Raw genomic sequence first — 18,056 nt, forward strand, 5'->3', positions numbered from 1 at the left:
TTTAGGCTTATAACAATGTAACTCGCGCATAACCAAAGCACCCGTTCCATTTACAATTACTAAATATATCAAATGGAGTTATAAACATGTGTTAAGTCATGTTTAGCTTTCACTAAACTGGTGAAAACTGAACTTTGAACGCCTCTACTGTTCACTGCAGAAAAACAATGACCAAACTCATTGCAAATTCGTGACGTCAACTCAATATTTGGGGGCGGTGGCCTGGCGGTGCTGTGTCGTTTCATGTCGCCTTCAGGTGCTCCTCGTAAATTTAATTTTTATGCAGGAAGGTTGCGTTCTTCTGCGCCTTAAGTGATGCTGTCGGAGACTTTTTGGTTTAGAATTAATAGACTCATAATAACTGCAATACAGCGGAACATTGCCCAAGAGAAAATGCAGAATTTTGTTAATTTATGAAGAAATATTATTTCTATTAGCATTGGGCGTTGTGTTCATCTTTCTGCGTCGTCTAATCGTCACACTACGAAAACTCTGGAATCACAGAAAACGCTCTGTATTAACGCCGTTGTTTCAACCCGTTATTTGGCCGTTAGTGTCGTCGTTCGTGAACGTCAATCTCGTAATCGTCATATTTCCGACGACACTGTGACCAGGTAGCGTTTGACAGGAGGCTGTCCTTGGCTAGCCGGGCTAGCTTGAGCGAGCTAAACAACGAAAACAAACCCTCTGCATTGACTGTGTATGAAGTTGTTGGTGAGTTTAAGTTAACAGCTGTCTCTTAGTAGTGAAATAACATCCGACACGACTACAATACGTCCAAACGGACACTTGACACTAGCGTCCAGTCCATCCATCGTAGCGTAACTCAGCTAGCATGACCCTCAACATACGTTAACAACCGTTGGCCTTTATGATGTGTTTGTAGCATTCCTAAAAATACATAAATAACACGAGACATAACCGTTAGCATTAGCTAGCTCTGTTCAAGACGTCGAGAAATTCAGAACTGCCAACGCTACATAACGTTACAACATAACTCATAATAACTTGCATCTGTCATGTGACTTGACTGTTAAAGATCACATTAACCTATATTTTACATTTAGTTGCTGTGTGTTGCTGAACAGCAGTTGATGAGACATTCTGAGAGCTGGGAATAGATACTAGTGTAATGTTAAACCGCTCAACAGCAGTTTGGTGCATGTACCACCGGTTAATCCCTTGCAAGTTAGACAGGCTGTAACATGTTATGCAATAGTTGTGATGGTCTTTTTAAGCTCCCCTGTCTGCTCTCAGTCTCTGTGCATTTGGGTTGTTCCAGGTCCCGTGTTTGTGTGGCCCCCTGCCCCCCTCAGGTCAGAGCTGAGGGTTGGGGTCAGGTAGTGGGCTAATGTCAAACAGTCCTGGTGAAGAGGGGGGTCTGTCTCAGGCTGCCCCAAACGTCAACACCCAAGACCAGTTTGACAACCCCACTCAGACTGTGGTAACAGGGAACACGCCTGCAGATCAGGTGAGGGTGCATGTGTGAGTTTCGTGTATGGGTGTTCAGTGTTGTTTGTCAGAGTCTGTCTCCTGTAGCTGCATGATTGGGGAGAGGATTTAGGTTAAATGAATACGTTTCCCCCTAATGACTATCTGTATATCAGTTACTCACCCTGTGTTCCGTTGAGTTTGTGTTTCTTGCTTGAGTAAAGAATCCAAAAATAGAGAAATCCTTGATGAATTGAAGTCACAGGGGTCCGCATTTAAAAACTGTTTGTTATTGTGTGTATTTGGTGCTTCGGAGGATTAGTTTGGATTTAGCAAACTCACAAAATAACACAAATGAAATAACGAATCTAGGCAGTGGTAGACCAGCAGTTCCTATTTTTCAAGAGGTAAAATTACTGTCATGTCAATGGAGTCTTTAAGTTTCATTTTGAGTCAGGTTCCCCATCATAAAGGGCTGTCTGTTTGCAAAGCACTGAGCATACAACTGGAAATATGAGACGGGGGTCACACTGCAGATATCACACAGATGTTCTGACTTTTTTTTTGCTGTTGTTGAATGCATCCCCTAAAATTCATCAAGAATTTTCCTAGTTATTGGATTCTTTATTCAATAAGAATAAGAATAAGAATAACTTTATTCATCCCCAAGGGGAAATTCAATTATCTGTCAGCTCATCTATTATATGTCAAAGAATTATAAAGCCTGATGGCTGTTGGTATATAGGATCTTCTGTATCTCTCTGTCCTGCATCGAAGAATATATAATAAATATATATAATATACAATGGAGGCATGCAAGAAAAACAAAGTCCTTGTGAATTCAACAAATCATGGACTGAGCAATTGAAATGTCACTTGGGGTGCAAAGAATTCCTTTAAGTTTTCCTAAGCATTCCAGATATGACTGGCTGGGATTAGGTTTGGTTTAAAATTAAGGTAAGGAGAAACACACATTGTTTGGAAGCAGACTTAAATACAAATACACAGACCTTGTGCATATTTTGCAGAGTCGTATGGCCTTTTTCCATTACAAAAATGTTGTAATGACAGGTAACATTCATGTGAGAGTTATAATGAGAAATAACTTCTATTGGAGAAACTGAAAAAAAATCATTGACGTTTATTGTCTCAAGAAGAATTTTAAAATGCACATTGCTGTACAGAACAAAGACCCAGTCTGACCTCTCAGAGTTATCATCATTTTGCGGTACACTGTGAATAGGTTATCTACAGGAATGATTATTTTCAGACCTGTTATCACTTCTCATTGATCAGCAGCAGGGCCACAGAAGGCTGCTTGGGTCCTAGTTGTGGATTAAAGTACACTCCCAGTGTGTTATCTCCAATAAGGTCTATTTCAGTCCCGGACGTGGTTGATCTGTGATCAGGGAAACCCTAAGAGGTTTAGGCTGGCAGAGAAAATTTGATCAGAAGCAGCATTGTACTGCTATGCAACAAACCATGACACTTTGTACAATTTCAAGGGCATGCCTGTGTTGAAATACTCTGTCCCAACAGTAGGGTTAGAAATAGAATTGGCCCTCTCAAGTGACAAAGTGCAAGTACCAATCTTCAACTAGGCTGACTCCTGTAGCAACAAAATGCAGTTACCATATGAGGAATTGTATTGTGCCTTTAACAAAGGCTTTATAAAACCGATTACTACTTAGTAAATGTAAATAACAGATGAAAAAGTAATATCAGACAGAAGTGGCTGTTAAATTGATTTTCCCCTGCTGAATGATAGTAGGGCAAAGCGAAAATGGTGGTCTTGTGTTAATGCTTGAGATGGAAGTCACATAGTGTCCCACTTAAAGTTATGTCCACTTAAAGACACAGCATGAGGTCCATAGGAGACAATAATACCAGACCTGGATGGAGTATTATGAATAATTTCCTTAAAGGTTGCTAAAGGACGGTGTTGCAGGACATTCAGCCAAATATGCAGCATGTAGTCTGTAGTTGTGAGCCTGGAAAGCAGTGCACGCAGAGGATGTATTAACGTGCAAGGAGATTTAGATTTAATTTTCAGGAAGGGTGTCCCATTCACAGTTTATTCTCGATCTTGTTTCAAATCCGTGCACGTGCCATGTGCACATTATACTGCAAATTGGATTGCTGATTTGGCAGCTGTGTTTAATGTGGGTGTTTGTTGTCGTGTCAAGCAGTGGCAGGCTCTCTCTTTCAACACGCTGAAACAGGAGCAGTGGAGTACCAAATGTGTTGCTGACAGCATTGTTTGTGAATGTTAGAGATTCAGTAGAAAAAAGGTTGTGTACAAGCTGTAGCTGTGTCAGTTGTGGAAAGAAGAAGAGACAAGAGACAGCTTGTAGAGGAGGAAAGAATAAAACAGGGCTTTGTGCGTCTGGCCACAGGGAGGCCTGATCCTTTCCTGTCCGACTGTCCTTTGCTTTGTCTCGTGGTCTCAGGTTCCTCAATAGGAGCTTAATGGAAGGGCTCAGACTTAGCTCTGACATCTATATTTACCTATTCTACAAGCTACAGAGCTGAAAGGTGTTTACATAGGTGTATATAGCAAGCAATTGCATTTTACTTTGTAGCTGAGCCACTGATTGATATATTGATTGAGCAACGTTTTTCACCAGCTGTCGCCTGCAGTGGATGAGGCCTCTCCCTCTTCCACCTCCTCCTTTGAGATGCTTGACATGGAGTCGGTCCCAGCTCCTTATCAAGAAGTCCAGCCTCACTGGTTCTTCTGTCGACGGGCTGATGACAACACCTCCTGGCTCCCTTTCAGCAGAGAAGACTCTGACAAACTAGAGAATGCCTACAACACTGGTAAGCATGTATATTTACTTCCCATGCACATTATATATTGTACATGTACATTATGTATAAAGGTGTGTGTAATTATGTATGTAAAAAGAAAGAAAGTAGTGAGTTTGCTATAAACAGCTGTGAGAAGATAAAATGTCAAAACATTACCATTGCCAGCACTGGCCTGGTGCCCAGTAGGACACTTTACTCTCCTGACAGGACATGCTCACAGTTACAAGCAGTTTAACAGTGAGTTTCAGGTAGTTCAGTTTCAGGCTGGTTTAAGGTGAGCCTCATTATGATTAACACCAATACCTTAGTTGTATTTATTCACCGTTGACATACATGATATTCATATTTTAAGTTTTAGAGATCTCTTGTGTAGAATGGCATGTTAGAAAAAGAATGGAAGCAACTTTAACAATATCAAGAGCCTTGAAGATTGCAAAGAATGTGGATTTTCTGCCAAGTAAATTAGACGCTGGGTTTAAGGAGTGGGCAGAGAAAGGCCTTATTACAATAGATAGACCAAATGTGTAAAGGAGAAATTTTGAAATCATTTAAGCTCCATCAGTGGAGCAGTGAATAAGAGAAAGACTTACTTGTTGCATATTCTTTTATTGGTGGCCGAAGTGTACTCAATGGGAAAAATAACAGCAAAACTCCACGTAAAGATAGGCAGGTACCAAGGTGCTGTACTGATGTAATTGTGAATTTTGCCAAAACTCATATTGACTTCTTTTAAATTTATATTATTTTATTTTATTTTATTTCCTGATATAGTAGCAATGTATAATTTAAATTTGAATAAACATTTTATTCAAAACATAAAAAAATACATGTTGTGGTTTTATAGGGGTTTATGTGAGGGGAAATTGAATATCAACTCTACATTGGTAATCACACACACCCCTCCCAAAGGAAAGATATAAAACAACAAAAAAAACTGAAGTTTATAATTTCCAAATTATGCAAAAGTATGAATCTCTACACATTTTGTATAAGGGCTCTGTAAACAAGAAAAGTTCTTGTCTTTCCATTTGACAATATAAGTCTCTACAAAGTGAGACATGATGGAAGTTTCTTTGCCCACATTCCTATAGAAGGTATGTCAGTGTTATTCCAGTAGAATGCACTTATCCTCCTCGTAATGTTGCTGCTGCAGAACTCCTGAGTCACTGAGCATAAATGACTACTGCAAAGTAGTGTTATAGTCTTGTGAGTAAAGTCTGAGTCAACAGACTTGATCTTTATCAAACACATGTCTTGTACACACACAAACCTTCTTCCAGAATCACTGTAGCCTCTGATATCCCCATAAACAATGATATCATGCTTTTTCCCCTCCGTGCATTTAACACAAATATGGGGGACATCAGGGAACATGTTCTCTTGCAAATCCAGAGCTAAAGCACAGCATTAGCATACTGTTCTTGCATGTCCTCAGAGAACCTTTGCTTAGAATCTATTTTTCGGAGATTGTCTCATAAGCCTTATTTATATCTGCTTGTGTATGTGTGTGTTCACTGTGCAGTAGGAGATGAGGAGGAGGATGAGGTTGTAGTAGCTGTGGATGGAGAGCGATATGACATACGTGTTAAGGAGAGGAAGCGTTATGCTGTTTACTGGGAGCAAGGTCCCACTGAAGTCCGTCGCTGTACCTGGTTCTATAAAGGAGATAAAGACACCAGGTTCATGCCTTACCCTGAGGACTTCAGCAAGAGTCTGGAGGTAGTCTCACACCATCACACTGCTCATTCCTACAACTGTATTCTCTTCCTAACTTTGCCTGTTCATCACTTAATCCTGCTGGTCCTTGACTCCTTCCCCTACCATCCTCCAATTTCCAGGAGGCCTATATGATAGCAGTGACCTTGGATGAATGGAAAAGGAAACTGGAGTTTCCCACCGGAGAGACAGTCATCTTACACAATCCCAAGGTAAGGCCTACTGTTGAAATATCACCTCATCAAAGCCACACCATGGCTTTTCTGAGCACATATCAAATTAGGTACATGGTTTTATTTTCTAATCAACCTCCTCTCCTTCATTTCCCTGCTCCTCTCTCAGCTGATAATGCAGTATCAGCCAATAGGATTACAGGATGAGTGGGTGTCCTCCCCCTCGGAGCAGGCCCGGCCTCGAACAGTCAAGAGGGGAGTGGACAACATCTCTGTAGAAATACCTGATGGTATGTGTCTGTGTGCACCAGAAGGGAATATACCAGAATAAACTTCATTTAAAGCCCCAAATAAACAACAATCCATTTTACAAGCCAGGTGTGGCTACACATTCTGACAAATAAACGCAGGTCTCAATTTAAACGCTGGGTTTGGTTGCTATTGAGGCTGCGAAGCTGTTAATTTTAATAGAAGTTCTTTGGATATGTAAAACCTTTCAAAGCCCACTGGTTTTTGGCCCACTTTAGCTAGTTCTAAGCTGCTTAGAGTGCGCATACAAATGTAAATGTTTAAGATTTTTGTCAATATGGACATACTACACATTGTTTGCTTGGTTATATTCTCCATAATTCAGTCATTCACTTCATTTTATGGAAACCATGAGCACCAAAGTAGAATTCACTCAGATTTATGGTATGGTAAATGTGTCCATTCATGGATTATTTATATTACTTTAGTCCCCAAGGGTCCGTCAGTCAAAATAATCAAAACATTTTTTAGTAATACTAAATACTGAATACTGTCTTGTGAAGTCCATTGCTCGCTGTCTGGAAACTTTGTACGTCAGACTTTCTCTCTCTAGTACACAAGGTTGGCCCAGATGCGCTGTCTCTCCGAGCTAGATCAAATCAGTGATGTGTAATTGATTTATATTTGATAGCATTTTACAAATAATATTCATACTGGTTGAAGTAAACAACTTGTTGTATTTCTAATCTTTGCTGAGTAGGAGTTTTGTGTGAAAGGAATTAAAGGCCTGTCCCAAATGTACGCTGTTAGAGCTCAGTGACTGAAGCAAATAAAAGCCTGGGCTATTAATATAAGTATTACGGTAAGCTCATGTAACAAAATATTACCCACAATTGATGCCTTTTTCTGTACGAATTCTCAGGTGAACCAGAAAAGGTGGACCACCTTGTCTTCATGGTTCATGGCATCGGCCCTGCATGTGACTTGCGCTTCCGATCCATCATACAGTGTGGTAAGTGTGAGTTTGTATATGTGTGTACCATGTATATACTGATATTTGTATGTGTATGTGTGACTCCCTTTTCTTTGTATCTCTCCCCAGTAAATGACTTCAGGAGTGCTTCCCTGTCCCTCCTGGCCTCTCATTATAAGCGTGCTCAGCAGGATGGCCAGATAGGAAGAGTGGAGTTCCTCCCAGTCAACTGGCACAGCGCTCTACACGGGGATGCCACTGGTGTGGACGAGTAAGTATGGAAAAAGATAGAGAGTGGTCAAAACAAGATTCCTCTCTTGTACAAACTACTGTGTCTCCAATACTTGCAGAATATTGTCAAACTGTCTTTCCTGACTCCCCCCACTTTCTAGGGACATCCAGAGGATCACTTTACCCAGCATCAGCAGGCTGAGGCATTTCACCAACGACACTCTGCTGGACCTGTTTTTCTATAATAGCCCCACCTATTGCCAGACCATAGTGGACACAGTGGCCTCAGAGATCAACAAGCTCCACACCCTCTTTAAACAGAGACACTCAGACTTCAATGGGGCAGTCTCTGTAGTGGGCCATAGCCTGGGTAAGACTTTACCAAATGCAAATACACACAGTGCAAAGTCATTAAAATCCTGAATACCAACTTTTTTCCTTTGACTCTTGTTCCTCAGGTTCGCTGATCCTTTTTGACCTGCTAACCAATCAGAGGACTGGATCAGAAGCCAGAGACGGGGTACAGTGACATTCATAATAAAGGATAACATCAGTATACATACAAAGAGATTGCATATTGCTCTACATATATAGATGAGAAAATTCCCTTCCCTTTCTCTCCCTCCTGGTGCTTTAGGTGCCGTCTGATGAGCCATTTCATCTGAACTGTGACACCCTGGAGCAGACCCTGACCAGACTGGGCCTGCAGCAATACCTGGATACGCTACAGGCAGAAAACCTAGACCTGGAATCACTGGTAATACACACATACACACGCACACAGACACACAATGGACTTACAAATTCCAATGTGATGCATAGTTAAATATGGATCTCCCTTTTTCAGGCTCTTTGCCAAGACAGTGATCTCAAAGATTTAGGAATTCCTCTTGGACCTCGGAAGAAGATCTTAAACTATGTCAGGAGGAAATGGATTCCAGAGGTCAGACATAACCTGGAACTATACTGGATTTTCTAGTTTTAATTATTTTAACATTCCAGAGACATGTTGGAACTACTCAAGGCAACTAGTTTACACAGACAACAGTGAGAAGCATGCTGTTTGATGCGGCTAATTTACTAACTAACCCTATAAAGTATCTATGGTTCAGTTTTTGTTGAAATAACTTTATATATTTCTCAACCTAAATAGGACTGTAAGGCAAGGATAGTACGCCTGCCACCAGGTTTGCAAGTTGCACCTCAAGTGACCAACGATCATGATGGTAACAAGTCTTCAGGACTGACGATGCAGCAGTCCCAGTTCCACAGGGCACAGTCTGTCACCAGTGCTGTCGACTATGAATACTTTGACGTGGGCATCGGACAGGTACTACACATGAACACAGACTTGATGAATTTGTGCTTGGGAGCACCTGTAGATAAGAGCTTTGATGCATCACCCTCCTGCTTTTTTCCTCCCCCCCGCTTGCCTGGACAGACCAATGGAGGCATAGCCAAGGGACAGGTGTGTCTCACATAGTGTCCCCATGCTCTGAGGCGTTGCCATTAGCTCTCCTTGATCTCACTTTGCCTGCAGGTTCTTTTAACATACAGTCTGGTCCAGTCAGTGAAATCTCAAGGCGACTTGAGTTATAGTGCCTGTTTTATGAGCAGTAGGGTTTCCAGGGCTCAGTCACATTGTGCTCTGACTGAGCTTACCATCTTTGTCCCATTGAGTCGTACAACCAAATATCACACTCTGTGTCTATGCTCATCAAATTCTGCATGAGTGGTCAGCTCCCTGTCTTCACTTTACCTGCTGTCATACTCCCTGGCTGTTGTCTTTATGTCATGGAGTGTAGTTTTAATGTTTAATGTAGACACCATTGTGCATGAGAGGAGTGTTTCCATCTGTCTAAATAGCTATGCCTTCTTAGAACAAAGTGAGGTTTAAATCTTTTTTGTTTTCTCAGCAGTACACGTTTCAACCCCACCCTCTCTCCACAGGTATCCATTGATTACCCACAGCTTGCTTTCCATCCTCAAACATTTTTTGCCTTTGGCTCTCCTATTGGAATGTTCCTGACCGTCCGTGGACTTAAACACATCGATCCCAACTACTGCTTTCCAACCTGCAAGAGCTTTTACAACATCTACCACCCGGTGAGTGATCCCATATTTACTGCATCTGCCCATATAGGCGCACATCTCAGAGAATTCTTTGTAGAAAATAGAAAAACAAGCCATGTCTTCCTCCTCTTACCTGACAAAAGAGATCATCTATTAAAACTTGCATTCATCTCTTTTCCTTTATTGCTGTGTAGTATGATCCTGTGGCCTATCGGATAGAGCCCATGATTGTAACAGAGGTGGATCTGGAGCCTATGCTGATCCCTCACCATAAAGGCCGCAAGAGAATGCACCTAGGTATGGCTGTCCGTTTCTCTCTCCTTCTCTGTGTGAGGAAATATTGTGGTGTGAGCTTTTGTTTCGTCAGCTTAATATTAATCTCTGTTCCTCTTTGTCTAATAGAACTAAAGGACAGCTTGACCCGAATGAGCATGGATTTAAAGAACAACGTTTTAGGGTCCTTACGGACGGCATGGCAGTCCTTTTCCAGATTACCAGTTGCTGCACTGCCCCCGGTGGATGAAGGAGAAACTACGATAGAGAGAGACTGTCAAGAGACCCAGGGTAGAAACAGCACTTTTATTTGCCTTGTGTGTGTGTGTGTGTGTGTGTGTGTGAGCGTGCAAAATAGTTTGTCTAACCCAGTCTCCTTATACCCCTCTCACCCCTCTCTGCATGTCACCACCCTCCCTTCCCCTCCTCTGCTCTGGTGGTGGTTGCTCCTGCTTCCCTCACCCCTTACCACTTTACTCAGCCTCAGCTGCAGTCACTGCTTCTGCTAAGAGGGAAGAGAAAAGTGCTGATTTTTGGACTAAAATACTGGAGTGGCCCAGGGCCCTTCATAAGCATTACTTCCAAGGTAAGCCAGGATAGTCACTTGGCGAGAATACATGAGAAAAACGAGTAAAGCCAGCTTACCTGTAGCTTGGAAACTGGTTTTCCTCCATGAAGTGCAAACCTAGTAGCAGGGTTCCTACGCAGTATAGTAAAGTATAGAATTTGATTTTAGTAATGTTCAGATTTGGATAAGTATGGAAAAAAATGAAGTGTGGAAAAAAATTTGTGTTTCCAGACTATTGCCCCTAATTTTTTTTTCTAAAATATTAAATTCAGGATTTCTAAAAATATATTGATCTGAAACATTATGCAAGAAGGCAAGAAGTATGGCATGCAACTGAATGCACACTTCTATGCAGAGCTGGCTCTATGCCTGTAGGTTGAAGCCTGCAGCACAGCCCAGCAAATACCTTATAGCTGTACTGTATGTGCATAGCATCACAGATTATCAAATGTCAAGGTTGTCTGAACATTTACAAGTTATACAGTAATGTAGTTATCAGAAAAGTGAACTGACAATCTTTTCTGTGTAGGGAAAACTTTTTAGGTGCGTTCATCACCGTTTCCATGGACAAAGTGAATAAACAAGTCTGTGCAGGCGCTGTTAAAATGATTTAAATTTTTCAGCTTATTTTCAGTTGTTATTTATTAAAGAGATTTAAAAATAGGGCATGAACAACAATATGTTATTAGGTCAATATGTTAAGGGAAGATAATTTGAGAGTAGGTATCACCAGTATTCCAGTTGGGAAAAGAAGCTAGATGCAAACTTTGATAATTTGGTCAACATCTTCAACATCGGGGAGGCGGCAAATATAAGCTATATGCAAGGGCAAAAGCACTGTCGTCTTGTCACAGCATCCTCTGTTTTGCACTGAACTTGTCTAGATTTGGTGTTAATGGATTTGTATGAACTTCAGTGCCTAGCTTCAATCTGCTGGCAATTATTTGGAAATATAATAGATAGTCAGAATGGGGCATACACGTTAACAGTTTGATTTTAAAACAGTGTATTTACATAATTAACATCTAGCTGTTTGTGCTCAGTTGTGAAATATGGTATAAAAAATCTATTAATAAGTTGGGGAAATTTGAGTCTGGAAAAGTGTGCAATTTTAAAATGGAAATGTGTAGGAACCCTGTATAAAGTCTATATAAACTTGTCTTTGATTCTGCGTGTTCCATTTCACTTCCCTGGTTTGAATCTGGAAAATGAATGTGCACAAAAGAGGCACAACTAAATACTTTCATTACCAGTTTTAATGGTTAAAACTGTGCTGCAGTACCTGCAGAATTTATATTAAAAAAAGTGGTGGCACTCAATTACTGCGGTTAGCTTTGGCACATCAGTTCCCTCACAAAGAGCAAATGTTATGCAGTGAATGTCATTTTTGCCGCAGGCTCTCACTCCTGCTCTGCCTCTCCTTCCCCCATGCCTAACTGCACCACTACTCCTATACATCTAATCTTCAGCTCAACGTTACATTTACTGACACCCCCTTTAGGTCCTTCCCTCCCTCTCCAGTTCTGATTGGTTAAACTTATTGACTCCTTCACTCGTCGTCAACATCAGAGGCCAGTTGAATAACCGGCCCATGGTGCACTTTTGTATGTGCAGAACAAATAGGACAAGTTGAATAGTAGTGATCACAGTTGTTTTTTTTTTAACAAGAGTAATTCAACCAGCAGGTGATGTCATTCATTAGCAGCAGGTCTCCAACAGGAGCTACATGCAGGTACATGTCCTGCTCTTTTCTACAGCACCTCAAGTACTTAGTCTGTCAGTTCATTTAATGAGTAACAGAGAAGACAGCTGCTGTTAGAACAGACTGTGCAACTTAATTAAACAATATTGTGCTTGTCGTACTTTTCACTCTTATCAGTTACACAACCCACATTTGTTGTATCGAATACTGTGGTGCAAGATCCCAAACAGGAGACTCTTTAGGTCATAGTACAACTTAATTTAGCTCAAACTTCTTGTGTTTATTTGAATTGAATTTAATGTCAGTATTACAAGCCAGTAAATGCAAAGGTAGATTGTCATAGTCATTAGAGATGTGAGCAGGTGGCAGTGTAGGGTTAATCAGCAGTGCATTAGTTCTTTGTGGAGAGCCCTTATGTGATCACTCTTAAGACAACACCACATTTGTAACATACCGACAAACACATCATTCACTCATCACAAAACTGACCCACCTTACTGGCATTTACACGTCATACTTGCACCTATGGATGAGGAAGGAGTTGAGGGACTTAAGGTTGTAGATTAATATGAGTTATGCTCACCTCCATAGGTAAATTGAACTGCACTGTTCCACATTTAACCTGCCTACTTTCATAAACTCCTTTGCTTTTGGTTTGAACGTTTCTTGCTGCAGACAGCAGCCACTCTCTTCTTTCCTTTATTTTCTTTCTATTATCTGATATGTTCTGGTTTTACCAAAAAGTATGAGTCAAAACAGATTACTGCTGGCTATTGTCTGCCTGTACAGACTCATCTTTTTTACTTGTTTCCCCGCAGCAGCGAGTGAGGAGGCAGAGTCCTCAGTGTCCGCAGAGCAGACAGAGCAGCCTGAGATTAAAGTGGGGATGTTGAATGGAGGACGAAGGATCGACTATGTACTTCAGGAAAAACCCATCGAGAGCTTCAACGAGTACCTGTTTGCCATCCAGTCTCATCTGTGTTACTGGTGAGTCATGCATACCTGTGGCTGGGTGGACCACAGTAATTGTGCTCTTTTGTATTTACTGTTCCTGATATTGTCTCTTTGTTGCATCCCATTTTACTTCCCTGATTTAGATTTTTTGCTTCAAATAAATGATGTTTTCCTCTCTCCGTTTTTTAGGGAATCTGAGGATACAGCTCTCCTGCTGCTGAAGGAGATCTACGACAAGCTAGGTGTGGCCTTTGACCAGCCACAGCAGTGATAAAGTTTAACGAATGTAGACTTGCTTTTTTAACACGACAGTACTCTGAAAGTGAGAAAATGAAGGACAGCTGTCGGAACCAGAGGCCGCACAATCCTCCTCCAGAATGCCTTACCGTCTGGGTGTTACCTGACTGCCCCGCCCTCTCAGCCCTCGACAATGGAGACTGTTTGGCGGCAGTCAGGTGATCTTGGTTCAGATATGCCAGTCATCTTTCATCTAAGGTAGCGGTGGCTTCTTGGTGTTGCCTTGACTCACGCTGCAGGACTGGGTTTGGTGTCTGATAGTTATTTCAAATCCACCCAAACATCACTGTCATGCTCCTGGTCGCACTTTTCTGTCTTTTCTTTGAGTCAGTCTTTACTTTGCATTTTCACTTTACAACAGTTTTTGACATATCATGCGTACAGCTGCAGCAGAATGATATTGAAAGAAAGAAATATGAAGATGACCCACACAGTATGTGTTTAAATATGGAAACATAATGTAAGTATAATGTTTATCACATTGGATTAAATCCAAAACATTTAAAAACTAATACATTTAAATATACCAGTATATAATTAAATAATAGATTAAAATCTATACTATTTTATGTAATTCCCAGCCCCATGTACAGCCTACGAAAAATAAGAAATGTAGAAATATAACTAACTACAGCCCTGTGATAGTCTGGCGACCTGTCCAGAGTGTACCCCGCCTCTCACTTAATGTCAGCTGGGATAGACTCCAGCCACCCCACGACCCCTAACAGGATAAGCGGAAAATTAACGAATGAATGAATAATTAACTATACGAGTGTTCCACAGGGCGTCTCTGTATGACCCTTTAAACTTAAAGCTGTTATGACCCACAAAGCTCTCCCTTAGTCTAACATAAGACCTTACCTGGAAAAATAAGCTGGTCTGGTTGTTTAATTTAGTTGACTTTAAAATGTTTAGCTTCTAATTAGGAAAATGAAGGTTAATATTTTGTCTTCTGGCAGCTATATTTCCTTTCTGTTAACTTTAAGGCCACTTGAAACCCAAAGCTGCTACTCTTACATGTGTGCAATGTAACAATAATGTTGATGTCACTCCATTTTGTTGTTTCACAGATGTAGTCCCGCACTGACACTATCCTTGATAAAAAAAAAAGTTCATCTTGCCTTCTAATCATAATTTTTATTTCACTTGCATGTACTTTAGTTTGAAGGATCTAAAAGAAGTGATTCAGATGATTTGTTTCAGATATCACATCGAGACATGCAGGTGCTTTAAAGGATAAGCTGATTATTTTTCCATAGTGTGTGTATGTATGTATTGTGTGTGTGTGTGTGTGTGTGTGTGTGTGTGTGTGTGTGTGTGTGGTGTGTGTGTGTGTGTGTGTGTTTGTTATAAACTGTACAGAGAGGCCAGTTCCACTTTATCATCCCATGGTCTGTGCCATTCATTCCTCTTTTACCACTTTTGATCCGAAATGTATGTTTCTGTAATTCCTAACAGCATAATATTCTTTATCCTAAAATATGGTTGATTCCAGTACAGAGTGGCATCTCACATACACAGTCCTAACTTTTGTATAATGGAAGGGCCAAATGGTATGTTTCTCTCATCTATTCATGTGTCAACGTATTTTAATTTTCTGTATTGCATGCTATTCTTTATTATGTTAGAGCACATTTTCTGAACATTTTCTAAGCTTGACCTGATTCTCCTGTTGATAATTCTCATGGATCCAGCAATAAGAGAGTTGTCACATTGAAATCATATACATTTTGAATTAAAGAGCATGAGACATAGATTATATAGGAAATTATGTTTCAAATTACAATCAGTTTATTTTATATAAAAATATACATAATAAATATCAATATATCAGTGTTATAGATATCACAAAATCTGCACCTTCATATCATGTAACATGGGGCCCAGTTCACAAAGCTGAGAAACTCTTGTGTTAGAGTGATTTTACTTTACAAATGTCACTGGGCACCACAGCCCCCGCCACCAAAGCTCTGCCCTATATTTCAGCACTCTGGGTGTAACAATCGCAAAATACATAAATTAATCTAATGGGGTTGTTTGTTTTTCTTACTTTAAAAATGCACTGAATACTAAATGATAACGTAACTGTTTTCTTGAACTTCACCTCCGTCTCTATTTCTGTCATTTTTACTGTCTAAACAGTAAAACAGGACTTTAAAGAAATACTTCACCCCACAGATGACCATTTGTATATCAATTACTCCCCCTTGCTATGAGGAAAACTTTGTTTTTCTTGCATGGAAACTGACTTTGAAGAGAGCATAAATAAGTTTCACTTTCAGTCCAGTTTTAAATACTAAGGTTTTAACAAAAAATGCACAGGATTTGCAGTGGACGTGCACTGTAAGAGAGTTTGTGAACAGATGTTTTGATGTAGTTTTGCTGTGGTTCATCACGGCCTCCGTGACTTCTGTTCATCAAGACTTTTCTCTGGTTTTGGATTCTTCATTTATCCGAGGTATGCAAGAAAAACATTTTCTTTACAAATTCAGTGCAACACAGAGTGAGTAATTGATATACAAATGATCATTTGGGGAGTGATGTATTCCTTTAATGCTCCCTGCCTCGTCTTCCTCACCACAACAACTGTTTTTGCACTTGACACTAAAATGTTTAAACATACCAAAAAAACTAATGTTCTCCTTTCTAAATACATACCCTATGACTATGGTTACATGTCGTGTGTGCCATAATAAAACATTACAAGTGTCTTGTTGTGTTCTTTGGATTTCACTGAAGCATGGCATGTTTATTCAGGATTTGAAAACATTTTTTTTCCTAAAGATTTCTTTAATGTTGACACAGGACATCATTGACAGCATTAAAAACCTAAATAATTAACAGGAAGGGGGAGTTACAGGAAGAACATCACTCCTCCTTTTTTAAACTTTTGTATTGAAGAAACAAAAGTACATTGACATACAAGCAAAACTGTCCATAGGTCCAGAGGTAGATATATACAGAGGAGAAAGATTAATGAGAAAAAAAAAGATCAGTAGGCCTAATGTATAATCGGTTCATGTGAAATATATCAAACACATACTTAGTTCTAATTGCCTTCTTACAAGTCCTCATATTGTGGTGTCATATTGCTTAAGTTATTGATATAGAAGTCCAAAATCTGGTTTGGAGTCCACCCATCTCTTCTTGTGAAAGTGGAATTTTCCTAATTGAAGCAAAAAAAACCAAAACATATTTTTCTACCTTATTACTTTCAAAACACATAAAATATCTTCATCCTGTGACTGGGCTTGTGCTTGCCCAGTTTTCTTTCTGATATAATGTTGAACATCCATCTTACATCTTCTGCCATACCGAGAACACATCACTCCTCCTGACTCGAGCATGCGCAGTCTGAGGAAAACAGCATCACTTGCAGCGGTTGAGCTGACTGGCACCCTTGGACAACAACCATGAGTCAGGTACAAGTCTTTTTGACGTTTGTTTTCAAGCTTCCCCTCATTTATATTGGCCACATTTTAAAGTTGTTCGTGTGTTCATGTCGTAATTTATGGCGCTAACAAGTTACAACCTAACAAGTGGACATAGTAATGGTCATGTGGCTGTAGTGAGTAAAAAGTTAATATCGTCAGTCATAGTAAATACCTGTTTATGCTAAATGCTAAATTGTGTGCGGTGTGTGAATGAGATGTGATGAAGTCATTCAGAAATCAGGACCTCCATAGTGAGCCTCATGTGACTCATTTCAGTGGGAGGAAGTTATGCACTAAAGCCTCTCAGTTATTCTCAAAGGCGGGTCTGTACTGGGCACCCACCAGGGCTCTCTGAGGGGTTTAGCCATTTTCATTTCATTCCAAGAGGCTATCAGGAAGGGACAGGCTTGAATCAGAAGGTATGATTTCCTTTTTTAATCAATACCAGGCTGGAATGACCAATGGCTTCTCTTACACTAGTTAAAAAATGTGTAACTAGCTTTTCACATGTTTATAGTAACCTACTTCTCAATAGCCTATATAAAGCCTGTTTAGTCACAGTGATTGCATTGTTTGATCAGACTCTTTGTTTTATATCAGGGTAATTGCATGGGTAAATGGCGTGTGTGTGTGTGTGTGTGTGTGTGTGTGTGTGTGTGTGTGTGTGTGTATTGTCATGCTAAAACTCAAAGGGGCTGCAGGGGTGGTGGGCTACGGGGTCACAGCAGGTAGTGGGAATGTGGCACAACAAGTGGGGCAGTGTTTTATGCTGCCAACTCTCCCTCCATCATCTTCCATCCCTCCCCCTGGATCTCAGATCTGGTATTCAGCTGACTAACAATAGAAGAGACTCTTTCACGCTTGAACAATACTCTCAACCCTGCCAGATACCCCCATGACACGCTGACACACACACACACACACTCCATCTACCCCCTCCAACTCCTTGGACTTAGTGGGCTTTAAACCAACCCCGTCACACACACACACACACACACACCACCTCTCTGTCTTTCTTTTTCTAAAAGCTATGCACTGCCTGCCTGACAAGTGAATGTAATCTGCCCCTTGTGTGTGTGTGTGTGTGTGTGTGTGTGAGAGAGAGAGAGATATGGGGGGTTGAGGAGAAGCAGAGTGAGGAGGCGGGACTGTCAGCATTTCGTGTGTGATC

At 40.6% G+C, this 18,056-nt stretch overlaps 1 protein-coding gene across 3 annotated transcripts; it reads left to right on the plus strand.

Moving 5' to 3' along the window:
• Positions 1-335: 335 nt before the first annotated feature.
• On the plus strand, positions 336-16,161 carry ddhd2 (DDHD domain containing 2). Of its 3 annotated transcripts, XM_050051481.1 has the most exons (19): positions 336-714; positions 1,283-1,471; positions 4,059-4,251; positions 5,765-5,961; positions 6,081-6,170; positions 6,301-6,421; positions 7,303-7,392; positions 7,483-7,624; positions 7,746-7,954; positions 8,043-8,104; positions 8,222-8,341; positions 8,432-8,527; positions 8,738-8,914; positions 9,535-9,690; positions 9,852-9,954; positions 10,060-10,221; positions 10,412-10,516; positions 13,019-13,187; positions 13,344-16,161. In XM_050051481.1, exons 2-19 carry the CDS (start codon positions 1,352-1,354, stop codon positions 13,423-13,425), a joined length of 2,394 nt encoding a protein of 797 aa, XP_049907438.1. In that variant the 5' UTR covers positions 336-714; positions 1,283-1,351; the 3' UTR covers positions 13,426-16,161. The 3 variants fall into 3 exon arrangements, with proteins under 3 accessions (XP_049907438.1, XP_049907440.1, XP_049907439.1); XM_050051483.1 differs by lacking the exon at positions 10,412-10,516 and having other exon boundaries at positions 338-714; positions 13,022-13,187; XM_050051482.1 differs by lacking the exon at positions 10,412-10,516 and having other exon boundaries at positions 342-714.
• The last annotated feature ends 1,895 nt before the right edge of the window (positions 16,162-18,056 follow it).

The sequence above is a fragment of the Epinephelus moara genome, chromosome 8 (assembly GCF_006386435.1).
Source record: "Epinephelus moara isolate mb chromosome 8, YSFRI_EMoa_1.0, whole genome shotgun sequence".
Classification (NCBI taxonomy): Eukaryota; Metazoa; Chordata; class Actinopteri; order Perciformes; family Serranidae; genus Epinephelus; species Epinephelus moara.

Excerpts from the sequence above, each read along its gene's own strand:
- ddhd2 (XM_050051481.1), top strand. The coding sequence starts at position 1,352 with ATGTCAAACAGTCCTGGTGAAGAGGGGGGTCTGTCTCAGGCTGCCCCA. Across the intron at positions 4,252-5,764 it reads AGAGAATGCCTACAACACTG|TAGGAGATGAGGAGGAGGAT; the intron begins GTAAGCATGTAT and ends TTCACTGTGCAG. Across the intron at positions 6,171-6,300 it reads TCATCTTACACAATCCCAAG|CTGATAATGCAGTATCAGCC; the intron begins GTAAGGCCTACT and ends CTCCTCTCTCAG.